Raw genomic sequence first — 26,397 nt, forward strand, 5'->3', positions numbered from 1 at the left:
GAGGGAACAAAGCTTCAGAGTCCATAGCCTGCGCTGCAGTGACTTCATACGAAACAATTTTCAGTAAATCACGTTGCAAACTTCCTGCTTCTTATGTAAAGACTTTAGTTCCCAGATATGTCGTCAAACACGGTGATGAAAGCTGTGAAAATAGCAAGCTGCAAATCGAGGGTTCTAGACAATGGTGAGATAAGATGCGTTCTAGATAATGAATGAATGAATGTTCAACATATACCGCCTTTCTAGATACTCGAGGTCTTTACAATTTACAATTTTAACACCGGTACAACTCACACTACCAATCACACACTGGCGAGAAGCGGCAGCCAATTGCGCACAGCGTACTCTCTACCGGAAGCCACAGCCCCCTGGGGGACTGAATGGGGTGCAGGAAGGGGAGAGAGGACAGACCCTAGTGACAGAGCACCATCCACCACTGGGCATACAAGCACACACACATTCATGCACACACACTCAGACAACTGCTTTTTATTGAACATGAAGACACACAGACACACTCAGGGAGAATATGTCAGGGAATACCAATTTACCTAACCTCTATGTCTTTGGACTGTGGGAGGAAACCAGAGACCCTGGTGGAAACCCACACAGACACGGGGAGAACATGGAAACTCCACTCAGATAGGGACTTGAACCCAAGACCCCAGTGCTGAGAGGCAAACGTGCTAACCACCAAGCTACCGTATTGCCCAGATAAGGGTAATCTTAGATGGGTTCTAGATATGGGCAATCTTAGATGGGTTCTAGATCAGGGTGCTCTGAGATGGGTTCTAGATAAAAGTCAATCTTAGTGTATCAGATGGCAAAGAGCAATTGTATAGGTGTTAGAACCTGGAACACAAGAGCATTTTAAAAGGCTGGAAGAGATTTTCCCAAAGGCCCCCATTTACAATGGGGAAAAGCAGGTTGTGTGCAGAAGAATGCAAATAAGAATGTCTTGAGCAATGTACACCAGAGGACTTACTACACACATATAATATAAGTGCACACGCACACGCACACACACACACACACACACACACACACACACACACACACACACACACACACACACACACACACACACACACACACAGGCATTCACAGAGATCCAGAGAGAAAAACAGCAAAGATGCTTTTGTTTCAGCTCTGGCTGTGTTCCATGCTAATCCACCTCCTTCTACATCTGATCTAGCCCGCAGGTTGAATGCTGGGAGTGACGTAGTGTGTTTGTGGCGATTACCCGCCTCTCCTCTTTGCTCTTGTGAACATTTTGCTAACACGTGACAAAGTTACAGTGTCACGGTTGTGTGGAGACACCTCCAGGGGGTCTGGCACCAGAACGCACAGCTGATCTAGGCTTTGCTCTTCACTAAAGACTTTCTACACTCCTTTTTTAAGAAAATAAAATAAAATCCCTTTGACCAAATCCAGCCTGAAAATCATTTTGACAATGTGGGAGAGTTGGCAGGGGTTTGGTCTTCTACAGATGGGTGTGGTCATCCCAGGTGACTGTTAACCCTTTAAGCGCTGCACTGTGATCCTGTTCGCAAAGCTAGCAGCAAGTATGGCACAGAAAATAAATTGTTTCCTGTGCCTGAAATGTGTTATTGACAAGTGGAAGCCTTCTGATGTTCACAAATGTTAAAAAATGGTTAATCATGGTGGTTCATATAAACCTGTAATTTAACCTGCTTAAGCTCTTCATTAAAAACGCAACCAAACCTGCTCTTGGCATTCAGACTCAGTGCATGAGCATTACGGAGCGGAGCAGAGCGCTGACACACCAGGTGTCACTGGGAAACGCTCCCAAGAGCTCCCGAAGGCTCCCGAAGGCTCCCGAGGGCCCCAGCAGGCCAGCACCAACACCTCACTGTGGAAACGTACACTCAGCAGAAATGGCGCAGCTAAGAGGAGCTCTGCTCCATAGCACAGGAAAGCCCTCAGGAACAACGGGGTCTGCTCATCACAACACACCCGCTGTCCCACATCCAGCCTGAGATGAATCCACAGCCAACAGTAAAGACGAGGGTTGAAAAACTGCTTCATACAGAGCAACTGCTTCATGCTCCTTACCACAGTTCCCCGACATACAGGCGGGGAGGAGCTGGTAGTACCTACGATTAGCATCTGCTGTGTCCCAAGACACAAATAATGGAGTAAGAAAATGTTTCAGCATAGTAACAGGGTTTGAATAATCATAACTATGTACAGTATATCTGCCAGTATAAGACTAAATGAGCACAAGTAATAGATATTTCTATTGTTTTCTATTATTTTCTAGATATCATTGTTGTCATCGCTGGTCATACAGTGACGCAGGTCTTGTTGTTTGGAGGGAACCTCCCCAAACAACAACCTTTCTGGAAGGTTCCGTGGGGTGTATGATTTTCTGGCAGTGAGGATCTCCAGGGAGGCGTACAGGACACATATCAGCAGCACCACGGTGCAGAAGAACAAAAGCTCCATCTGTGGACAGGATTGAAGACTGAAGCCTCTTATTACAATATTCTCCTCCCACGAGTGCAGGCCTAGCTGCAGTAGACAGGATTCCAGTTCAGTGGAGACCTGTGTGCTGTGGTCAAAAACCATTCATTTGATTAACGTAGAACCATGAGAGGTGTGTGGGAGGTCTGAGGCTGCCTGAGACTTTAGTCTGAGGCTCCGGGGTTTGGCGTATGGAGATCTGAGGGTGCGTTCTTCACAACAGCCAACAGATGGCGCTAGTAGACAGAATGCGAACTTACAAAAAGGTCTAAAAAGTCTGATTACTTACTGATTTGGGCTCTCATATGATGCCACACCTAAAAGGAAAAATAATAAACATAATAGATTAATTGCAGTCATAACTTAAATTGCAATTATAACACTTCCAAAGTATGATCATACTGATATGTAGGATATCCTCAGATATGAATACAAAGACATGCTTTACAAACATCCTCCCATGTCCACAGTTAATCTTAAGGCCTTCAAGGTTAAAATCAAACTGTTCAAAATAATTTTTAATTATATACACTTTTGTTATCATGGTGTCTTTGTCCTTTTAATAATGTGACAAATGAGGCAACTGTGATCGTCTTCACTGATAGTAAATATTGAGAACGCTTGACGTGCATCACACAGTATTTATGAGACATCGTTCCACCATTTCATCTGCGGCGGTTAATATAAACGTTAACCATTCCAACGTTTGTGAAAGGAAACAGGATACGAAGGAGACTTTCCTCAAGGAATTACGGAAGTCCTTAAAAATAGCTCTTATTCAGAACCTCTGTTTACTTTATTTAACCTTCATCTTAATTCTCTCTTCCTTTATTTAACTGTTCCATTGCAGTTTAAAAGGAATTTGACCACATAAGCTGTGTTGTGTTATTTGTGTTAGGGATATAAACTCATATTGGCGGAGGGATTGATCTCATAGTCTCATTCATACTAGTATTATGCAACAGGTTAGTGCTGGCCAACTACTAAAGCAGGTATATCACCACTAAATATCCTCTATGCTCAATCGTGACCTTTAGAAAAGGCTTTATTGAAAATCTGGTTTGGCCTGTATCTCCACTAGCCGAAATCTCTTCACAACTCTTGAATAATAATCAATCTTTTTTTCTGCTTTCCTTTCCTGTCGTCATACCTTCAAGTGCAGTGGATTGCTGCCATGTATTCTTTTGAGGCTCACTGTCCACGTTCAGGGGTGGAGCAGGTAGAGCAGTCTTGGGTGGAGCGGTCTCAGGTGGAGCCGTTTCAGGTGGAGCCGTTTCAGGTGGAGCTGTCTCGGGTAGAGAACTCTTGGGTGGAGCCGTCTCGGGTGGGGAACTCTTGGGTGGAGCCGTCTCGAGTGGGGAACTCTTGGGTGGAGCCATCTCGGGTGGAGCGGTCTCATGTGGGGAACTCTCGGGTCGAGCCGTCTCAAGCGCTGATTGGGCAGGATGTGTTTGCGGTGTGCTTATATCTTCATCGCTGTCGTCAAACTCAAACCTCTCCCCGTGCTCTTCTTCCTCCGCTTCTTCATCGTGCCGAACCCCCTGCGCATGCTCGCCGGACGCAGCTGCAGACATAGACCTCGCAGAAACAAACAAAAATGAAGGTTACACACATCCTCAGAATGCCATCGGATTGGATCACCTTTCCACGTCAAGAAGGAGAAAGAGAAGTTTTGTTAGTCAACCAAGCAAACTACCTCCTTCTAGAAATCACACAGCCACTGGTATTTACAGCTACTGGCCAAAGCTTCCTCCAGCGTTAATGATGAACTCTCCCCTCTTCCCTGCAGTGGCACCGTTCACCACCGAGCCATCATTCCACTGTTTGGTGTCAGTGACGCGTGCATAACTGTGTATGACGTGTGGCTTGTTGGTACTGGAGCAGCCTTCTTTTCATGATGATGATGATGATGATTAAGAGGAAATTCCCTGGCAGGTGATGTCACGTCTCGTACAGCCCTGGTATGACATGCTGTCAGACACGATGACTTTCTTTTTTTTCTTTCAGGTATTGTTTTATCAGCATCTGCTTAAAATAATACTCCAAAAAATAATCATGTGGTGCAAAACTGGTTCTTTACAATATAAATAACTGCACAATTGGGGGGACCACATTGAATGTAAGTGGGGGAAAAAAATGTTTCCTAACATTTTAGAAGAAAACTGTTTACTGTCTGTAAGCTCCATAAAAATATCTGCAGATATATAAGCCTATAGGAGCACAAATAATTTATATTATTTTTGTGTGATAATGTGGATTATCATCACATATTGAGATCTGTCATAGCTGGTGACCTCTGACGCAGGTCCCCAACCAGTATGTGTGCCAGGATAAAGAAGGATGAACATTCAAGGCCATTCCAGCATAATCACACATGGCTGAAGAGAAGATACCAGTCAGGAAATCAAACTGTCTCCTGCAGTTTCCATACAGTCAAAGACATCACTAGCTAATGTTAACAGGAATTAGCCACCTTCTGTCCAGTATAGTCCCTTATGGGTTCACAGTGTCTTTGCAACAGCTTGGTGAACTTGATGTGCTAATACTGCACAATACACTACCATCACTACCATCTAGTCATGAGAGGGAGAGAGAGGAAAAGTCACTCTTTCACACTGCAAAAATGAAAAATGTTCAAAGAATCCATATAGGCTTGCTAAGCTTGATTCTGCTGGTCTGTGATCTGCTGGTCTGATGTGCTTGACAACAGAGGTTCTGATTTATAAATTATCTTGTTTTTATAATTTGCATACAGCACTAATGAGAACTTTGAAGTTGCCAATTTGCCGAAGAGATTTAAATCTGTGTTTTGCATATCAGCAAGAATTCACAGTTAGATTATGTTTTCCGAATTCTGTTGTGCACTGTACAACGGGTATTAAAGCAACATATTTTTATATCATGCAACTTCAAAATAATAAAACGTGCATCCACATGAAGCATAATATTTGTCATTTTATTACTCGTCATATCTATATTGGTGTCAAAGGAACCAGATAATCTGACACAGTCAGTGTTTGGACATCTGTGGCAGGAATCTGAAAAGAGTTTCCTCATACATCTGCTTCATATTTTGATTAACTCACAACTATTTCCTTTGCCAGGACATTCTTGGCTGCATTAGTACTATTCCTGCTGTCGCTTGGGGGTTGACATCACAGCTTATGGGGCTGTGATCAGGGCTGTGGACCACAAGCAGCACATACTCAGAACTTACTGCTGAGGACACAATGACCAGAAGCAGAATGGCCAACAAATGGCCATGTTTTTAGGGAACCAAACATTTCAGGTAATGTCTGAGGGAGTCTGGTTGGATGTTTACTGGCCTGTCTTTATACTACTGTTGTTCTTGACAAAGTTTTCTTTGTTACATACGCATTAGAAAACCTTGAGAGAGAATGTCGCGTGCAGTCCTAATCCTAAACCAGTCATGTCCACACAAACATTACATGTTCCAGCAGGATTCAGTGGACACCCAAGTGTGAAACGCAAAGACTGAACAAGCAGCAAGGACTGAACAGCCAACGTAACGGAGAATTCTGTGAAAAATACGTGATTTACATCAGCATCTCAAAAACATGCTATTACATGCCATGTCAACTTTTATTTGCTATCGATTCGTCCACAACTGCTAATAACAGCAGAAAGATGGTTGATACGTTTCAGTGACCTCTGTGTGTACTATGAAGCTACTGAGGTTAAGGCAGTAGATTTCATATTACATTAAACCTCATACAGTAGTTACTGTATGAACTAGGTCTTGGAATCTAAGGGGTTAATACTGAAACAAAGGTGTTGGAGCAACACAAGCTCCGACCCATAATGCAATGGGCCATGCCTCATACCCTTTTGCAGCTGCCCCAGCGTCCAGTACAGCGTAATGCAAACCCAGTCAATCCGAGCGGCCCACTCGACACACGGCCACACACAATGGCGCTCTTGTGGACGCAACCTTGGGACGCACTCGCAAAGCATTGTTTCTGCGTTGGTCACCGAGAATGCCAGGCTGGTCATTGGACCACAGGTCAAGAGGGTAGGGGCCTGTGATGTGGGACACGTGTTTACAAGTGGAGAACGGATCAAATGGACTGTGCTGCCAGTTTAAAAAACAACTTTACTTTGAGAATGAAGCGTCACTTTCATTCTCTCCCTGTGTCTGTGTGTAATTGGCTGAACCCCCAGGCATTTGTGTCAGAGTAAGAACACAGGCAGGACAGTTACCTGTATTTAGTCTGAGGGCAAGAAATGAATCGCTCAAGGACGTCTTTGACACTGAGACAGCATACCTGGTGTGGGACATCGCAAGAGTGAAGTACACCAACATAAATAATTAAGGTTTATTCAGCGTAACATATTTTATGTAATTATGCACTGTGGTTCTGGGGGAAAAATACCCTTACACATCCGAACGTTTTTGCGGAGGGGTTAGGGGTGTGTGTATGGCGTACTGGCTGTCCCAGAACACAGGGCCTCAGCTCTGCGATGCCGCGTGGGTGAGGCTTAGATCTGAATTATGGAAAAGACCCTCTTTCCTCATACAAAAGCTACAGTCCCTTCTGTGCCCCCACCGCATCAATATGACTCATCAGTGGGAACCAGTGGAGGCCTGATGCTGGTGGGTTACGACACAGGAATGTCCTGGGGGGGTCAGCTAGAGTGGCAGTTACCCACAGAGAAGTACTTATGTTCTGCTGAGATGGGATGGGGGTGGGGGTGGGGCTACTGGAATCATCATGAAAGAAAGCATACAATACTCTCAACCATAATAAATAATAAAACAAAACAATAAACAGTGATGTTTTTGATGTCACGTGCCTTGATGATGGCTTAACATTTTAATTGATTCTTCTTTTCAAGGGTATCTTCTAAACAGAATCTATGATGAACTCTGTATTTAAGGATGCTGTCAAAAATTTATTTTGAGAACATTTTGAGAACTGTGTTCTCATACTGATAGTTATCACTAAAATAGCAGCACTGTGGAGTAAAACACCAGTGAGTGTATCCTGAGTTCTGTAATCAGCAAGTAACCATTTCAACACACTCCCGCTGTGTGTAGCAGGGTAGAGAAGAGTAGGCACACATATCTATGGAGGGAGGGGCAGGATCCCTTGAGCGGCTTTGTTTAGTTATATTGGCAGGAAGTGTGGAGTTGAATAACTAACACAGTGGCTCCAATCCACCCCCTAGTGGAAGGGTGGTGTACCACCATCATCTCTTCTGCTATATCAGCACCACTTCAGTTACCCTGCTATAAACACAACACACCCAGCACAGAAATACGCACGCCCTGAAATCACATAGGTTAGGGCTTTGCTATACGGATAACATTTTCTAACGCATGTAACCGCCTGCTTAGTAAATGTTGAGCATTATATGTAACCAGAAAATGGAGCAGACAAAGACGTATGGGTTCACTTTACACACTGGGTAGAGACTACTGAAAATGAGACTCCATAGAAACAGTGATTTATGCGCACACACACTCTCTCTCTCTCTCTCTCTCTCTCTCTCTCTCTCTCTCTCTCTCTTTCTCTCTCTCTCTCTCTCTCTCTCTCACACACACACACACACACACACATACACACACACACACACACACACACACACACACACACACACAAGCTGTGCTGTCTCAGCAGTGATGTTTCTCTGCTCAGACATGCACAGATGGTTTATTAAGGCACACGTTCTCCTGTAGCCATGGCGAGACACTGCATGTTAAAGTCCTGTGTATATTGGTAGAGCTACTGTGTGCTCTAGACTGCTTAGCAAAGGTTGACAAGTAACAGCTGCATAAATCACAACATGGCTTCTTCTTTCCTGTATTAAGCAGGTAACGAAACCGAGTGAGAGAATATCTGCTCGTTTGGGTTACTTTGGCACCAAACACAGAGCACAAATGACTGCAGCTCAGTGCTAACCATCACATAGGGATCGCCACTACTAACAGGTACACCAGTCTCACCTGCTCTGCTCTCGTTCCACTCGTTCCTGTCTGATCAGGGTGCCGATGACACAGCACCCAGCGTAATCATGGCAGGGTTTAAAGGCCCGTGGGTTAAAGCCGATACGCCGATGTGCGTTAACCTGGATTCTGATCCACAGATGCTCCTAGTACACAGACTGTTGGATAATGACGCCTAGCAATTCACACCTAGTTGTGTCAAACCTGTTTGGAAGATCACGCCTCTTTATGAGGCAGGTAGCCGACAAATGAACCTGTTTGTGACTTACTCCAAATCTGAGGCAGCTAAACGAGTTGAAAGAAGAGTATGTTTAAACCAAAGACTTGTCAAGACAATCACCCCGTATCCTACATGCTAAAATGTAGGATCACAGCTGTTACACAAACACTACAAGCTCCACCCAATATCCAATATCAGATTTCACAGGAGGTTCCTCTGATCACAACAAGGTTGGTACACACCCTTTACAAGCAGAGCTGACCCTTCCACCCTGATTCTGACCCACTTTATCCAAATCCAACCACTTCAAGGGAAACTCTGAAACTGATCTTGGATCAGTGTACAGGAGAGACGTTCTTCAGCACCCACAACCTGTTGTTCTTCCTTATATGGGAGTGAAAGGGCCTGTAGGCCATGGCCAGGGTGGGATGTTGGGGGTAGTGTGTAGGGGGATGTGACAGGCTGCGTTTGTAATGGATCTTTGCCCCAGACATGCGTTGACTGCTAATGACACTGGAGAGAAAATGGGGAAAGTTAAAAGGTCCTTTTTATGTTGTTGGCGTATTGGAGGGAAAGTGGTGCCCACCACGTTCAGGCACACAGCAGGGTGTCCACATGTGAACTGAGGCCCAAACAAGGTCAGATTGGCCTTTTAATATATATAATTTAATAAATAAGTAAATATAAGAAGACACTTACTCAACTGCTCAAGGAACCCTTCCAGCTGCAGAAACCTCTGTTTTCTGACTTCTGATGTTTTAAAAGACACTTTGGACATCTTTAGCATCTGTCTTTGTGAGGTCCCTCAGCTTCCTGTCTTTACCCTGGACAAAATCTCTCCTCTTCTCTCCTCTCCTCTCCTCCACCTCCCACCCACCCTTTCTCCCTCCACGACCCCCTTTTCATGGGACCCTTTTGTTGCAATCAGGCCTGGCAAAGAGAACCAGACAGTGTGTGTGTGTGTGTGTGTGTGTGTGTGTGTGTGTGTGTGTGTGTGTGTGTGTGTGTGTGTGTGTGTGTGTGTGTGTGTGTGTGTGGGAAAGCCACCGGACAGTAGACAGCGGTACTCACCTTCTTATCTCCAGCACCACTTCCAGCGGAAAAGCTTCTGCACCTCCCAAGAGAGACTTTAACTCCAACGACCTCTCCTGGACTTCCTGCTATGTAGCCGCCAGTCTCCCAGAACACATGCTCATTCTCCCCTCGTCTCCCGCCGCTTGCTCCTGCAGGGCTCCAAGACTGCTTGCAAAAAAGTCGCGCGAGCTGTTTACTTTCCCATAGCCCGCGAGCTCCCTGCCGCACCACGCACCAGTCCACGGCTCCTCCTCCTCGTGTCACTCTCGCAGGCAGAACGAGTCATCCTCCAGCCCCTCCCTCCTGCTTGGCCCCTCCCCTCCCCTCCCCTCTCCTCTCCTCTCAGCCTCCCTGCTCTGCTGCTCAACACTTAACAGCCCCACTGGGCAGAGGCAACAGCCTTCTGCTGGGCTCCACCAATCACAGAGCTGCTGCGGGAAGACTCTTTGTCCAATAACAATGGAGTGTGGGGGCGGGGACTATGGGGGCTAAGGGGAAAACAGAATAAGGGGTAGTGGGGAGACAGAGAGGGAGGGAGAGAGAGAGAGAGAGAGAGAGAGAGAGAGAGAGAGAGAGAGGGGGGGGGGGGGGGGAGAGGAGAGTTTGTTTGGCAACTCTACAGATTACGCCATCTCAATGCTCTGCTGAGAGGGAAACAGAATTAGCTAAGTGACTACAGCACTGGACCTGTGTACCCATCACCACAGACTGTAGATGATTTTAGTCCAGAGATCCAATAGGTACATTTAGTAACACAGAATTTATATTGTTGTGATTTTAAAATACTTTCAGCATTACTTTTTTAGCTATAGGCTACTGTAACAGGATTCTGTTCTCTGTAGTGTAAGACTGGAGATTTTGTACATTTAGCAAAAGAGTAAAAATCTGACAGCTTTCATGAGAGGGCAACAGCTGATTCAGGACACAACATTAAAAGATCAGAATGGCTTTTGTGGTTCATTCTCTTGGCTTAAATCCGCCTATTCAAAATCCATTAAGAAACCTTCTTAGATTATAAACTTCACTGTTAATCAGTACCTGGGGAAGAGTGTTTACATTCAGAGTCCAGCATTTACTTTTTGGAGAGAATTTATTAAAACACATTAAACAAATTACACTCAGTACAAAGTAAAATGATGACAATTCACCTCTCTCCTGTTCATTCCATTATCTTAAACAAGACAGCAACACTGGTTAGCTTTATGCTTTAGTTGGTAGCTAGTTGGTAGTTCATAGCGAGCCCTCACTGTTCCAAAGCAAAGCACGGAGGCGGGAGAGTGCATGCTACGGACTCACGGCACCAGTGGCTGCGCTAAACCACTTCAGCCTGTTGATAGCTTTTGAAGCCTAGGGTACACCAGTGGTATTAGACTGAAGCTGTTTTTTATATTCAGTACATTCATTTTAGCTTCAGTTTGATTGCATTTAACCAGAGCGCAATGTCGATATCTGCACTACAATTAAAGAGGAAAAAAAAGAAGGTGGTACAAACGCATGATTAGTTCATCAGAAACCAAAGCCCAGCTCATCATATACATACAACTTTCTGCATGACCATCTGGCAAAGTTTGGATTAATCATTATTTAATGGTTTGAGGCTCTCTTTCCTTATGGGATGCGATGAGAAAAAGCTGAGGTCTTGCTGTGTATGAATACTGAACTATGACCCCGCCCCCAACCCTAGCCCCTCCCCCTGCCCATGCCCCACCCACATTCATTGTCTACACATATGAACACCATTCAAGTACTCAACTACACTTTGTGCAATGATCAGGTTTAGCATGTAAGCAACCGTTTACACTGGTGGAGGGATGCAAAGGGACAACGAAAAACAAACAGAAAAGTTTAACCTCCATTAGAGAAAGAAAGAAAGCCATACAATGGCCAGTCTTTTGGATGCTGAAAACCAAGTACTAGAACCAGAAGCTGCAGAGGACATCAGGAATGAAATTAGGTTTCACCTGGGCGCCTGGAGACCCTCTGAAATGAGCAGAATCCCACAGATTTCCTCTTTCACACTGGCAATGGTACCAAAAGCAGGCCTGTCCATAGACTCTGTGGCCCACAAGTGCAGACCGCAAATACCCTTCACACACTGACATACATTAAAAATGCACAATATAATAAGCAAAAACATACTGTTCCAGAATTCAGGCCCGAAAGGAGTCCGATGAGCAAAGAACACCACGGGTCTTTGGAGAAAACGCCTCACACTTCTTCCAATTTTCCATCCAAAGGTCGCAATGATACATTCAAAATGAGACAAAAAAAGTTATGATATCATGGGAAATTTAAAAAAGAAATCCCCCTCCCCTTATGGAGGAATACACAGCACACACAATTTCCATAAATTCAGAGGTTTCCAGCTTAAATGCCAATGGTTGGCACATTCACTCTTTCTGTATAATCAGCATTGAAATAGTGAAGAGAGCGGATATGTGTATATCGCACACACCCCAGCTTCCTCTGTAACACCATGGACCCTTAATACTGTCTACAAAGAGGCCATCAGAGATAAACACCTCAAGTCATACTCTGTGTTTGCTTATAAACATTCACATATTAAGAAAAGTGTTTCACAGACAATTCAAACTACATCTAGCTGTAGTTAAGGTATAGGGAAGTTGGTGCCCGTTAGGATACTTGTTTATGATCTGATAGTTACTTATGTCCATCAAGCTAAATTCTGTTTATATTGTTAAGCAAAAAGAATAACAAAAACATAAAACCTGACTGGACCGTATATAACGGATCAGTAATTCCAGGATATGGCTAAATAGCTTTCATGATACAGAACACTGTGTATCTCAGTGCACACAATGTGTTTACACCCATTTCTCCAGTGCTTAGCTAAAGTAAATGCCTTTAATTCACTATACAGTGCATTCCAAACAAAAGATATCACATTAATCCATAGCTAAAGCATTTGGGTGTCTACTCTCCTGTGATATATTTTTGACCCCCATGATACTATATGTCCATCTGTCATATTTCTCTTCTTCGGGATGCACTACAGAAAAAGAACCTCTAGGGGGCAGCAGAGGTGCACCACAGTCAAGCAGTGGTAAAAGAATCGGTTTGAGGTGTGGAGGAGGGAGATTGTACGTTACGTCCAAACAGAAGTGGATACTGGTGCAGGAGCGTCTCCACGTCCTGGCTCGACACCAGCAGAGACCAGCGAGTCTTTGACGAAACAGGAGTCGTGGGAGCAAAAAAGATCGTCCTCCTCGGGCAGCGGGCGACCGGCAGCCAGTGCTCGGTCCTCTCCGCCAGCTGACAAACCTCTTTTTCATAATCACAGAAGTAAAAGCGAGAAAGCAGGTGCCTACCGAACAAACGTAACCGGCGTGTACGCGAGACGAAAGTGCAATGGATAAGGTGAGTTGTGTCTATGGTAGATAAGTCATCCGCAGGACGGGCGCGCCCAAAACAGCGGCCATTTTACTGGTGAGAGAGGGTGCTGGCGGTCGCGTTAGTCCTCGATGCAGATGACGTCGGTGGGCTTGCCGGATTTCAGGTCGGGCGGAGATGTGTCTCTGAGAGCGTCGCACGACTTCTTGTCCAAGAGACTGCTGGGAGGTGGACCGTTCGAGGAAACTGTCAGGAGAAACAGATACACGGTCACGCCAACACCCTGCGACTGGAAGAAAATGTAACCCCAGCATGTCAGCCTGACTGGCGGCTAACATCTGACTAGGGAACACCCTGGCTGGGGGGACCCTGGCTGGGAAGGACTGCGTTGCACTGACACGGTTATCGATGTTAACACACTGAAAACATTCCATCAAGCTACGGACAAGGGCCCGTGGCCACAGGACATCGGCCTGTTGCTTTCTCGTGCGGGGGGGAGGCAGAGCAAAGGTAGCGCTCACCGCTGATGTATGGACCCAGCGGCATCTGGCTGTAGTTCACCATGGGAGCCCCGCCGGGGCCTCTAAACCCACCTCCAAAACTGTTACTGTACATCTGAGAACAGGCAAATGAGCCCTGGGGGAAAGACTGGGAGGGGGGGGGCAGAGACAGAAAGAGGGACGGAGACAGAACAGAAAGAAGCATAACTGGGACTCTGTGTACTACTGGAGCAGGTGCTGAGTCAGCTGCTTTAAAAACAGACGAGCACAGACATGAGTGAATCCAAAACCTCAATGCTACAACTCAGAACCCAGTACAACAAATAGATAATAAAGTCCTGTTCATTTGGAAATTAAGATACAACCCACACAGCAGGAGAAAGAGTGTCTACAATTCAAAATGCTAACTGTCTTTCAAGCTGCTACTAGTCCTTGAGAAAATCTAAAGGACTTACTTCCCAACCTGAACCGTAGAGCACTAATACTGAAATCTTCCATTGCAAGAAAGTGTCCCTAACCAAGCAGGTTTGTTAGCAAAATACCAGTCCCATCATATTAATATACAGACGGGACGTCTTCTGGCTTGCAAGACCGGTCCGGGAGGCGGTCCAGAAGCAGACCTGTTGGGGTGTCAGCTCGTTGCCACGGCTGGTGAGGCGGCTGAGAATGCTCCTCTCGGACATCTGCAGGCGGGCGGAGACCGGCGGGATGCGGGACAGCATGGAGGGCAGCCTCGTCACGTCTGCCTTCATGTCGCTCAACAGCTCCTCCAGCTGGTTCAGCACTGCAACAACACCACCACCACGTCAGAGAGAGGCCACAGCCCTCCGGTCGCCTCTCACACCACGGGAGCTCCCCGGACCACCCTGGAAGACATCTGGGGGGGGGGGGTCTGACTAGCGAACCTTTGTGCAGGACGGCGTTGGCGGGCTTGTTCCCAGCGAGCGACTCTTTGGAGAGGTGCTGGTGAGACTCGGCCAGACACTCGACCTCGGCGAAGCGGCTGTGAAGGGCCATGGCCGGGTGGCTGGCGTCCTGGCTCATGTTCAGGTAGGCCGCCCGACGTAACTGCTCCTCGATCACCAGCGCCTGCTCCAGCAGCTGCAGGACACATGCAGACACAGCCCAGAGTCGTTGCATTAAAGCGTGTAATTGTGAATAAGTGGAGACAGCGTGCGTAATTCTGTGCGGACGGAGAGAGAGCAGAGTCACACACTTTAAAGCGTCGTGCGAGGAACTTGTTCTTCATCTCCAGGTAGTTCCCTTTGTTCATCTCCGTTTTGAAGGGCTCGTTGAGGATGGCATAGCGCGGGTCGTTCTGGATGTCCTGCCAGCGGGCGTAGCCATGTCTGGGGAAACGGATGGGGGTCAAGGGGTCAAACTCGGCTAACGGCAGGACGCAGTGGAAAAACGCAGCCAGCCGGGAGTCGCCCGGGGGGGGGGGAGCGTCTCAGACCCCCGGTCCTCTGGCCCCTGAGGAAACGCATCGGTGGTCTGGCGTCTAGGGAAGCTGCCGTACGGGAGGGCAGCAGAAACCATGCTGAGGGAGTCAGAGTAGGATACGTTACTATGCCAGCCAACAGCCAGTAGTCGTGGCGACGGTGCCAGATGTCGTACATCTTTCCGGATGACAGGGCCACACGCTCTTCATTCTGCCACAGAGTGTGTAGTTCTGAGAACACACACACACACACACACACACACACACATTCATATCATACTCCGCCTCGTGTCCTGCGCACACATTTCTGCAGTGACGCGGCCCGTGTCTGCAGGGTGGCACTGGGCTCACCCGTGAAGCCCCCGTCGGCGATGTTGAACATGAATCGCGCTTTGCTGCCACTCCGTTCCTCCTTGGGACTCTCGTCCGCCTCGTCCCTCGTGTCCCTCTCTCCGTTCAGCTGAGACTCGCCAACGTCCTCACACTGCGTCTCTCGGGCAGTCGCTGTGGAAATCAACACATGCGGGGACGTCCGAGAGAAACAACGGCTGTGAAAGTGCCGTCTGCTGCGTAGCGTTACGCCTGGCCTGGTGATTGATTACGGACGCCTGCTGCAACGCTAGGTGAGTTTATGAGCATTAAAATGGACAGATCATTTAATGGACAGTCTGTCTTAATATGGATCACAAGTCCAGCTTCACAGGATCCCTTTAGGTCCTCTTGATCCTTTATGTACACTAGTGGATCTTTGTCTCACCTGCTTTTGTCTCTTTGTCCTCCCCTTTCAGAGGAGCACAGTCACTCTCTGTTTTCTCAGCTGAGTTCTCTGGGTCTTTATTTTGCTCTCCTACAATGCAACACAATCAGTTAACCACATTTTTTTTTACCAGCCAACATGGGATTGATGAAATGAAACATGCGCACACCTGTAGGCGTCGTCTGATTGGTGGACTGATCCATCCTTTTGGAGGAGGGCTGGCTATGATTGGACGACAGCTCTGATTGGGACAGGGTGTTGTCTTTTTTCTCACTGTCCTCACTGGACTTCTCCTCGGAGCTGCCTCTCTTTGGTTCTTCACTTTCATTGGCTGTCTCAGGTGTGGGGGAGGGCTCTGACTCTTTAGAAGGCTAAGAGGAGAGAGAAGACCTTTAAGAAAAAATCCTGGAGGAAGACACACACCTAGGGGCTTGTGGGAGTTTTGTGTTACCTCAGAGTCCACTGCTTTTGTGCTCTCTTGGTCAGTGCTCTCTTTATCGTCTTGGTGACCAGGACCGCACTCAGTCTTGTCTGTTAAACACAAACTTCAGTCAATCACTCCTTTAAAAGTCATGAGGTCCCACATAGCCAACACACACCTCCACCACAACACACACACAGGTACAGGTGTACTACTCACACACACCTCTACTCACCTGAGGCTACAGGTGTACCACTCACACACCTCTACTCACCTGAGGGTACAGGTGTGCTGGGTTGTGTGGGGGCGGGGCTGGCTAAAACAGGAGTGTTTGGATCTGATGACAGACTTTCAGTGAGCTTCTTTAGTTCTAAGCCAGCAGGAATCAGATCTGGAGTGCTGTATTTGCCATTCACATGCTCAAACTCCTGCACCTACACACACACACACACACAGAAAACACATACAGACACGCACACCTTGAATATAACATAGATATAGACATTCTTATATACAGTGAATGTAGTTGTAATGTGTTATCTATTGTCATTATCACTAGTGCTCTAACAATCCCACATCCATAATAATTGTGTCATTGGCAGTGTTGCGAATAACACAGTTAAAAATAACGGCGTTAGGTAACGGCGTCATTTTGTCAGTAACGAGATAATATAATTAGTTACTTTTCCTGTCGTTACAACGCCGTTTACGTTACTGGTCATTAAATGCGGTGCATTACTATATATTGATATACTAATGCGAGCGGACCGCTGCCCAGGCTAGTGAGGAGTAACAGATCTGATAGGTCACAGTTCTCTGTGTAACACCTGTTTAACTTAACAAGTCAGTAAGCGATTGGCTAAGGCAGCGTTATGATAGCCAATCAGAGCCAGTGTTTTTACACGCGCGCTGAAGCAGGCGAGTGACACGACACAAACGGAGAAGAGGCCGAAATGGCGTCAGGTGAAAGCCGAAGAAAATTAGCATTTTCAAGGCGATACAAACATTATTTAAGAAATACTTGAAGTTCCTGAATGTCTACCAGACTGGGTATTTGATTTATTTAATTAAGAATAGAGGTTTTATTGTTAAGTTTACTTCTGTTGTGAACAAACCAGTTGTCTCAGGTTGAGAGAATTTAATTTAATTTCATAGATGTAAATGCACTTTATATAGTGTAACTTTTTTTTTTTTTCAAAGATTTGGGATTTTAAAGGATTTTATCCTGCACTGGTCTGTGGATGTGCAATATCAAAAGTTAAACAATTTTCTGATCTACTCATTTCAACTGACTGTGAAAACTGCTTAAAAAAACTTAATTGTCATATAACCTTTTTTTAACTGTAACGCAAATAGTTACTTTTCCTGGTAACGAGTTACTTTTATTATAGAGTAATTCAGTTACTAACTCAGTTACTTTTTTGAACAAGTAGTCAGGGCACGGAGTAAATAGAAACAAAAAACCAATGCGGAAAATACAACGAGTGAAAAATAACACTCAACCATAGTGAGACGGGAGGAAGAAACAAAACAACAACAGTAACTAAAAAACAGCGCGGATAAATGCAACGCGAAAACGAAACCAAGGACACCAGCAGAAGTAACTGGCAAAAAACACTGCAGCAAAATAAAACCCTTCCCAAAAATAAAGGCAAAACGGATAGGAAGACATACAGGATTGGGAAAACTTGAGATGGGTCAGAAAGCGACGCATGAGATACTCGAATAAGTAAAGAGAAAGCATAACAGAGAGGTGGCGAGACACCATTAAACGATAAGCAATCACAGAGAAAGCAGAGACTGGCTGAGAACGTACAGTTACGTCGGTTTAGTCTGGGACTGACTCTGGTGCCCCTAGCGACGGCTGGGGAACTGCATCCGAGCCAGCCCTGACAGCTCGCAAAATGAAGCTCAAGAATTTTGGTAACAACAAAAACCATTTTATTTTACCAAAGCACTTAAGTTTTGTTAATTAAATGTGTCGTTCTGTCTTGCAAAGCAGACTGTAGTAGATCATGCAGATTTTATAGACTGAAGCAGACATTTTTATAAATCAAATCGTTTTTTGAATCGAAAATCGTTTTGAATCGAAAATCGATTTTTGAATTGAATTGTGGCCCCCAAAATCGGAATCGAATCGTGAGATAGTAAACGATTCCCACCCCTAAACACCATGCTCTTTTTTTTCTTCATTTAATGCATTTCAGACCTGCATAACATCGTTTAATTTGCGATGTGAATTGAAATGCTGTAAACACTGACGTTCCTGGACTGGATCTACAGCCCTTGCTATTATGGTCTGGAGGTTGTTTGAGGCTCCAGTATTTTGCTAAACAAATGTTACCATGGCGCTGCCTGTCAAGAGAGAGTTCTGTACATTAATTAATTATTTATTAATAAATGTTCTAAAATGTGCCATTTGTCTTATAATATCTGTGTACAGGGGGCCCTCGACTTACAACGTTGATCCGTTCCTACATAGCGTCGTAAACCGATTTTTGGTGTAAGTCGGAACATACGTACATACTGTACGTAAATAACATACTGTAAGCACTTATCCTATCTTAACACCTATCCTAACGCAGTAATTATCAAAAAACACCTTGGTCCCAAGCCGCGTAACCGTGTATTCTTCCGCCGCGCACACCAAACACAAAGTTCGCGTTATGACGTTTACGACACAAAACCACTTATGTCGAAACAAGGATTATACAGTAAATGGGAGATGTGTCATAACCACAAAACATCGTAACTCGGGACTGACGTAACCTGAGGACCTCCTGTAATCATTTTTGAGAAAGTAGGTTCATAAAATTAACCTTTATTCCATGAATTTAGTAGTTACTACTTATCACATGACTTTTCTAGACGACTAGAAACACTAGACACTCTACTGCACCCTACTGTACCCTACTACAACCTAGCACACCCTACTGCACCCTAGTACACCCTACTGCACCCTACTATACCCTACTGCACCCTAGTAGTAGGGTGTCATGACTGAGGTGCCCTTGAGCAAGGCACCTAACCCCAACTGCTCCCTGGGCGCCGGGCTAGGGCTGTCCACCGCTCTGGGCACGTGTGATCCACAGCCCCCTAGAAATCACTAGTGTGTGTGTGTGTGTGTGTGTGTGTGTGTGTGTGTGTGTGTGTGTGTGTGTGTGTGTGTGTGTGTGTGTGTGTGTGTGTGTGTGTGTGTGTGTGTGTGTGTGTGTGTGTGTGTGTGTTCTATCTGCACAGATGGGTAAAAAGCGGAGGACAAATTTAGATTGCAGTGAAAAATCACAATTGACAAAAATATGGCACATTTAGACATTTACATATTTAGTACACCCTACTACAAACTACTACACCCTACTGCACCCTACTTACCTTTTTCCGGACCAAAGACATGACCCCAATCCTGGTGAGGACGTGCTGGCGGGACAGCCCCTCTCTCGGCACGCCATCCGCAAACGTCTCCGCCCCGTCTGCCCCGGGCTCGCACAGATGTCGCATGAACAGGGACACATACGCCCTGAGACACACACACACACACACAGACCCAATGCTAGCTAGCAGTCCTAATCTAAAGGGTTAAGCAGGCCGGGAAGGTGTGCGTCACTGTACCTGAACTCTTTCTCACTTTTGCCCTTGAGGTCTCGGACAAGCCAGTGAGAGTTGAAGGCGTCCTGAGGCGGCATACCCCACCGCATGATGGCGTTCAGGAAGGCCTTCCGCTGCCGTGCGTTGAAGCCAAGCACCTGGTGAAGCGAGAGACCATACATACACACACCAAAGCATTTTACCCATTAGCCAGAGTACTACAAAGAAACAGCTCAGCTCAGAGGTCATAAGATTGCTCACCTCTATGTTGCCGCCTACTCTGGCCAGCAGTGGTGGGAGTGGTTTGTCCCGGTCGCCCTTTAGCTGTCGGCGAGACTGTCGGCGCCCTCCTAGTGAAAGAGACTCGTTCAGCCACTAGGGGGCGTGTGCAAAGGGTTCATGAAAACCATCTGAAACGTGCTTGTGGAATATGAACCATGCTGAGTCTGCCTGAGTGAGTGGAGAGGGGGAGGGAGGAGTTCAGTTGTTCAGGCAGAGGGGTGGGTGGAGAGATGGGTGGGGTTGGATGGGTGAGGGGTGGGTGGAGTGGTGGGTGGGGTTGGATGGATGAGGGGTGGGTGGAGTGGTGGGTGGGGTTGGATGGGTGAGGGGTGTGGTGGGTGGGGTTGGATGGGTGAGAGGTGTGGTGGGTGGGGTTGGGTGGCTGAGGGAGTGTTGAGGTGGGGTGGCTGAGGAGGTGGTGCCCACCTTCAGGTCTCTCCTCGAAATCTTCATCCTCATCCTCGGACCCCACTGAGTACTCGGACTGATTGTCTGAAAGGTCATCCTGCCACTCTGAGCCCCAGACCAAAAGGAGACGGCACACATACACATGCACACACACACACACACACACACACAAACAAACACACACACATGCACACACACGCACACACACATGTACGCAAACACACACACAAGCACACATGTGCGCACACGCAACAAACCCACAAACACACACGCACAAACACGCACACACACATGCACACGCATGCACACACACACACACACACATGCACACACAGACACATGCATGCAAACACAAAGACAGACACAGACAAACACACATAGACACAGACAGTACTGCAGGAAGCCTTATGATTGCTTTCCACCATGCCCTGTAGCTATAAACATAGGTTGTGTGTGTGCATGCATGTGTGTATATGTGTGTATGTCCGTGTGCATGTGTGTGCGTGTGGACGTGTGTTTGTCCATGTATGCGGTTGTGCTTGTGTGTATGTATTTGTGGACGTCCGTGTGCATGCATATATGTGTGTGTGTGTGTGTGTGTGTGTGCATCTGTCCAAGTGTATGTGTGTCCACGTGTGCTCCTGCATGTTTGTGTGCTCCTGCGTGTGCTCCTGCGTGTGTGTGCTCCAGCGTGTGCTCCTGCTTGTGTGTATGCTCCTGTGTGTGTGTGTGCTGCGTGTGTGTGCTCCTGCGTGTGTGTGTGCTCCTGCGTGTGCTCTTGCGTGTGTGTGTGCTCCTGCGTGTGTGTGTGCTGCGTGTGTGTGTGTGTGTGTGTGTTTACCCTGGTCCTCCTGTGACGTGTCGTTGTAGTTGACTTGTTTGCGGATACGTTTGCCTTTGCCCAGGTTGCGGGCCAGATCCTCCTGCTGCTGCTCGTAGTGGTGACGGAGCAGCTTCTCCCAGTAGTCTGGGTCCACGTTCTCCTCCTGTTTAATGATCTCCCTCTGCACCTCCTCCTGCAGCACCAAAGAGAGGAGCCGGTGGATGGGGTTAACATGGGACAATAAGAATAAGAATGTGTAACACAAGAATAAAAACAAATACTACAATATTGTAATAAAGTTGTGCACATGAATGATTAGTTAATTAATATTAATATTAGTATTAGTAATTATTAATTTATATTATTAACTAACATTAGTAATTATTTTTATGACTTCTGAAGTTTTTGAAGTAGTAGCATAGAGATTGCCAGGATCAGCATAACAGAAGGTGTGGGGTCACCTCCTCCAGACCTGTGAAACCATAGGACCTGATGGAAAGCAGCTGGAGGCAAAACCCCAGGACCTGAGGGAGAGCAGCGCGGGTGAAACCCCAGGACCTGAGGGAGAGCAGCTGGAGGCAAAACCCCAGAACCTGAGGGAGAGCAGCGCTGGGGAAACCCCAGGACCTGAGGGAGAGCAGCGCGGGTGAAACCCCAGGACCTGAAGGAGAGCAGCGCGGGTGAAACCCAAGGACCTGAGGGAGAGCAGCATGGGCAGCCTCTCACCTCTCCGTCTTCCTCACGGACCACATACTGCGCCACCTTAAAGGAGCTCAGGTACTCGTTCATATTCTGGATCTCCGTGTCCTCCGTGGCGTCCTGGCTACGGTCCAGTAGCTTGGAGATGGCGTCGTCATCGTAGTGGATCACGCTGCCCTCCTCTCCGTCCTTACTGTCTCCTGGAGGACAGACACACCACTCAAGACTCACAGGAGACGGGCAGGAGACGAATGCTGATGGAACTCTAGAGGACGTCTGACATAACCGGTGGATCCCAGAGGGAAGAAGTTTTCATCAGGACTATATGTACAAGTACAGAGCTGTGTCACCAGGGTAAAATTACTGTGATTATACTGCCAGACATTGCTATTACAACATGCCTTATCCTATGGAATATATTAATCACATTATTAAAGATCAGATCATATGATGCACCAAAAATACCCACACAGCACATTTACATCTATAGCATTCAGCAGATACTCTTGGCCAGATACTCTTGTCTGGAATGTCTGGACATTGGTCAGACACTCTGGAATGGACAGCCTACTGCAGAATCGGTAGAACATCGGCCAACGATGTGATCTCCATTAACAGGCACTCTGAAGACCTGGGGCACAGTGAACAACAGGAACCCTGTGAGACAGGGACTCACCGATGGCTTCCACGTCGTCCTTGAAGAGCTCCTCTGTGCCAAACTTCAGGATGTCGTCCAGCTCCTGTTTGGACATGGAGCCCGTTTTGGAGCCCAGCCCTGGACGCACCACCAGGTGTGTCAGCATCATCTTGCGCTTGGCCACCTGGGTGATTCGCTCCTCCACGGACGCCCGCGTCACAAACCGATAGATCATCACCTTCTTGTTCTGCCCTATACGATGCGCTCGGCTGAACGCCTTGGAGGGAGGATCAGAGAAGACTTTAAAACATCCACAAGTGTGTTTGCTTGTCTCTGTGTGTGGGCGTGCACTTATAGTTGTTTGTACCTGAATGTCATTATGTGGGTTCCAGTCAGAGTCATAGATTATAACTGTATCAGCGGTTGCCAGGTTGATTCCCAATCCCCCCGCACGCGTAGACAGCAGGAAACAGAACTGCTGGGCACCCGGAGCTTTACACACACAAACAGCCGATCATCATTAACGTCTTAACAAGCTAATGGGCTGAACACCGCCCCCTGGTGGAGGTGCCGATGGTTTTTATCTCACCGTTGAAGCGATCGATGGCCTCCTGCCGCAGACCCCCTGTGATGCCGCCGTCGATGCGTTCGTATTTATAGCCCTCGTACTCTAGAAAGTCCTCTAACAGGTCCAACATCTTCGTCATCTGAAACACAGCAGGAAGCTCCATTTAGCATCACCGCTGAGACTTTCACATAAGGACAACCACTAAGAGCCTTGTCACTAGTGAAAGCCAGGAGCTTAAAGGCCCAGTGACCGTAACGTATCTCTCCAATAAAGACAGGGCAGTGTAACGCAATGACCAGCAGAAGAAAACATCAGCGGTGACAAAATGACAGAAATCCACCGTCAACAAACGTGCAGTTTAACGCAGACGGTCTGGCAAGAGGACAAGGAGACGTGACCAAAACGTGACATTTGCGCTTTAAACAGCGCAGCCTCCCTCATACTGGACGAAGGAAAAGTCATCGGGGGAATAAAAACGATAAGGTGGGGATAAATATAGGCGACGACTTTTAATTTGTCAACATGCATTTAGAAAGATGAATGTGCTCTGTTCTGGCTCCCAATCCGAGGCCTACTCTGTAATTAATCTGCTACTCAAAATAAGAAACGCGGGGGGGGGCGGATGTAAACGCTTTATTGTTAGTCACGCTGGTTAATGACCTGGGAGAAAATGAGGACTCGGTGACCTTCGTCTTTCAGCTTCTTTAGCATCTTTTGGAGCAGCGTGAGCTTGCCGGAGGATTTCACCAGCAGGTTGCCATCATAGGAGCCGTTAGGCAACACCGGGGCTTCCTGTAAACAGATTGGCCCGGTGGGCGCACACACACCTCACTCCTGCATCTGCAAAGCTTAAAGATCCGACAGTATACACATCCGAACAGGTCGGGCATTTCACTACAGTTGGGGGTTTTTTAATAGACATGTCAGAAGATCTGTTTTAACTACATATCTGAATGCATCTGCACATATTAATTCAGCACAATCTGAAACTGAAACACAAGATAGAAACATGCTTTAAACATTTTCTTCAAACGTGGTTTAAACAAGCTTTAAACGTGTCAGATTTGGTTAAAACAGGCTTTAAACACATGGCTTTGCAACTCATAACAAGCTAAATATACATGAAAGCAGGAAAGGACTTTTCCGCCTGAGGTGCAAATTGAGGTCAATGCTCCTACATTCATTCTTCACCTCCCCTCCCCCCTTAACCTCTTTCGTACCTTGACGTCCACACACGCCCACCCTCACACACACGCCCACCCTCACACGCATGCCCACCCTCACACGCACGCCCACCCTCACACGCATGCCCACCCTCACACGCACGCCCACCCTCACGCACGCACAAACCCTCACGCACACACACACCCTCACGCACTCACCACGGCAGCCACGGGGAACAGGTAGGGGTGATTGCAGCACTTTTTCAGGTCCATCATGATGTTGAGCAGAGAAACCTGGTTTCCTCCGCCCTTGGAATTCAGCGCCTCAAAGTTCCGTGTCAGGATGAACTTGTAGTACTTCCTGCAGAGAGATGCAGGGTGGCTGTGTGTGTATGTGTGTTTGTGTGTGGAGGGGGGGGTCAGACCTGGCACCAAACCTTGCGTTTCATGACGTAAAAACTTCCACACAAGTAGGTCATAAAGACTACTGGATCTTTTTATAAAATGTTATCAGAGCACTACAACAACAACCACCTCCACATTTATTATGCCCTTCACCTCTAGAGAGACCTAAAAATGTCGCGGTTAAAAGCGGCACTGCGGAGGAGTGGGTGGAGTGGGCGGGGCTGGGAGTGAGGGGAGGGGGCGGGTCTTTTGGTGGGGGGACGGTGGCGGGGCGAGCTCACTTCTGCATGGGGCTCAGCTCCACCCGCACGATCAGCTCCGTCTTGGCGGGCATGTTCTTGAAGACGTCCGCCTTCAGCCGTCGTAGCATGTGCGGCCCCAGCAGGTCGTGCAGCTTCTTGATCTGGTCCTCCTTGGAGATGTCTGCAAACTCCTCCAGGAAGCCATCCAGGTTGCTGCATGGGGGAGACGCAGAGGAGTGAGTCAGCGCCCATGGCGTCCCGTCTCCGGCAGCCCCACGCTCCCCGAAACAGGAGTTCGGGCTTTTCCGGAGGGGGGAGGCGGCCGCTGGCTGTGAATCAGTGTGTGAATCACGTTCTCTGGGCTCTTACTTGAAGCGCTCTGGGGTGAGGAAGTTTAGGAGGTGGAATAACTCCTCTAGGTTGTTCTGCAGGGGAGTGCCAGTCAGGAGCAGTTTGTAATAGATCTTATAGCCATTCAGAATCCGGAAAAACTGAAAGGAGACAGCACGTAATTGGCATCAGTTCGTAGTCTGAAGCTCTCTTACTGTGTGTGAACGATAACACCTTCACACGTGTGAAAGGATGGATATCTGTAAGACCTTTATTATGAGGTAAAGAATCATATTGGTCCTGTACCTTGGACTGGTTGTTTTTGAGCCTGTGGGCTTCATCTACTACCAAACAGGCCCAACTAATGGAGCCCAGAATAGCCTGATCGATGGTGATCAGCTCATATGAGGTCAGCAGCACGTGGAACTTCACCGGCGTGTCTTTCTGCATAAGTTAAACAACCATATAAGGCCAAACATACAAGCACGTGTCACGCGATCCGTCTTCGACGGCACAGGTGAAGTCACTGGGAAGGACACTTACCTTCATGCGGAAAACCTTTCGTCCGGACTTGACGGCGCTGTCCTCGAAGGTGAACTCGTTCTCTCGGATCACGCCGCGACTCTCTTTGTCCCCCGTGTAGGTTACCACGTAGAAGTCAGGCGCCCACATCTCGAACTCCCTCTCCCAGTTGATGATGGTGGACAAGGGCGCGCTGACCAGGAAGGGGCCCTTAGAATGACCCTGAGGACAGAAAGAGCGCCTTCAGCACACAGGGTCCGCGCCATGTAGCCGTCACAGCTGCCTCTCTTTGTCATTCTTTCCACTTTTCTTCTTTCTATTATTTCCATTTTTCTTTTAGGTTTTACTTTTATATCTTACATATTTTTTTCTTTTGTCCACGTCTTTGTAAAGCGCCCTGAATGACATTACATACAAGAAATGTGCTTTACAAGTAAAAGTGCCTCGTCTTGCGGCGACACCTTCACCCGAGCCGTTCTGCATGCGCAAGCGGCACTTCATTGCCCACAGCCGC

General features: G+C 47.2%; 2 protein-coding genes and 1 long non-coding RNA gene across 9 annotated transcripts in view; 1 reads left to right on the plus strand and 2 right to left on the minus strand.

The window, feature by feature from the left end:
* arhgef10la (Rho guanine nucleotide exchange factor (GEF) 10-like a) overlaps positions 1 to 10,031 on the minus strand; it is a 91,612-nt gene extending 81,581 nt beyond the window's left edge. For 2 of the 3 annotated variants that reach the window (XM_077007709.1, XM_077007707.1), the window contains exons 1-3: positions 9,747 to 10,031; positions 3,638 to 4,065; positions 2,777 to 2,804 (exon numbers count right to left, since the gene is read on the minus strand). In XM_077007709.1, coding sequence (XP_076863824.1) covers positions 2,777 to 2,804; positions 3,638 to 4,061 — 452 coding nt within the window. In that variant the 5' untranslated portion in view covers positions 4,062 to 4,065; positions 9,747 to 10,031. Of the gene's footprint in view, positions 1 to 2,776; positions 2,805 to 3,637; positions 4,066 to 8,455; positions 8,768 to 9,746 lie in introns of those variants that run through there. The other variant, XM_077007708.1, reaches the window with a different exon arrangement.
* On the plus strand, positions 4,023 to 5,305 carry LOC143516104 (uncharacterized). Of its 2 annotated transcripts, none has more exons than XR_013131565.1 (3): positions 4,023 to 4,161; positions 4,277 to 4,448; positions 4,793 to 5,305. It is a non-coding gene; the product is annotated as an uncharacterized LOC143516104 (long non-coding RNA). The 2 variants fall into 2 exon arrangements; XR_013131567.1 differs by having other exon boundaries at positions 4,277 to 4,422.
* A 1,425-nt stretch (positions 10,032 to 11,456) lies between the features above and the next one.
* The window catches only part of chd5 (chromodomain helicase DNA binding protein 5), a 37,417-nt gene continuing 22,476 nt past the window's right edge, over positions 11,457 to 26,397 (minus strand). For 2 of the 4 annotated variants that reach the window (XM_077007719.1, XM_077007713.1), the window contains exons 15-40: positions 25,905 to 26,105; positions 25,668 to 25,805; positions 25,401 to 25,522; positions 25,071 to 25,244; positions 24,604 to 24,745; positions 23,882 to 24,013; positions 23,243 to 23,360; positions 23,021 to 23,145; positions 22,693 to 22,930; positions 22,044 to 22,216; positions 21,336 to 21,510; positions 20,513 to 20,599; positions 20,066 to 20,154; positions 19,829 to 19,962; positions 19,592 to 19,736; positions 16,494 to 16,653; positions 16,250 to 16,329; positions 15,968 to 16,169; positions 15,799 to 15,888; positions 15,393 to 15,545; positions 15,164 to 15,272; positions 14,817 to 14,949; positions 14,506 to 14,701; positions 14,221 to 14,384; positions 13,622 to 13,748; positions 11,457 to 13,346 (exon numbers count right to left, since the gene is read on the minus strand). In XM_077007719.1, coding sequence (XP_076863834.1) covers positions 13,222 to 13,346; positions 13,622 to 13,748; positions 14,221 to 14,384; positions 14,506 to 14,701; positions 14,817 to 14,949; positions 15,164 to 15,272; positions 15,393 to 15,545; positions 15,799 to 15,888; positions 15,968 to 16,169; positions 16,250 to 16,329; positions 16,494 to 16,653; positions 19,592 to 19,736; positions 19,829 to 19,962; positions 20,066 to 20,154; positions 20,513 to 20,599; positions 21,336 to 21,510; positions 22,044 to 22,216; positions 22,693 to 22,930; positions 23,021 to 23,145; positions 23,243 to 23,360; positions 23,882 to 24,013; positions 24,604 to 24,745; positions 25,071 to 25,244; positions 25,401 to 25,522; positions 25,668 to 25,805; positions 25,905 to 26,105 — 3,732 coding nt within the window. In that variant the 3' untranslated portion in view covers positions 11,457 to 13,221. The remainder of the gene's footprint in view (positions 13,347 to 13,621; positions 13,749 to 14,220; positions 14,385 to 14,505; positions 14,702 to 14,816; positions 14,950 to 15,163; positions 15,273 to 15,392; positions 15,546 to 15,798; positions 15,889 to 15,967; positions 16,170 to 16,249; positions 16,330 to 16,493; positions 16,654 to 19,591; positions 19,737 to 19,828; positions 19,963 to 20,065; positions 20,155 to 20,512; positions 20,600 to 21,335; positions 21,511 to 22,043; positions 22,217 to 22,692; positions 22,931 to 23,020; positions 23,146 to 23,242; positions 23,361 to 23,881; positions 24,014 to 24,603; positions 24,746 to 25,070; positions 25,245 to 25,400; positions 25,523 to 25,667; positions 25,806 to 25,904; positions 26,106 to 26,397) is intronic. The other 2 variants (XM_077007725.1, XM_077007731.1) reach the window with 2 other exon arrangements.

Source organism: Brachyhypopomus gauderio, chromosome 1 (genome assembly GCF_052324685.1).
Source record: "Brachyhypopomus gauderio isolate BG-103 chromosome 1, BGAUD_0.2, whole genome shotgun sequence".
Taxonomy (NCBI): domain Eukaryota; kingdom Metazoa; phylum Chordata; class Actinopteri; order Gymnotiformes; family Hypopomidae; genus Brachyhypopomus; species Brachyhypopomus gauderio.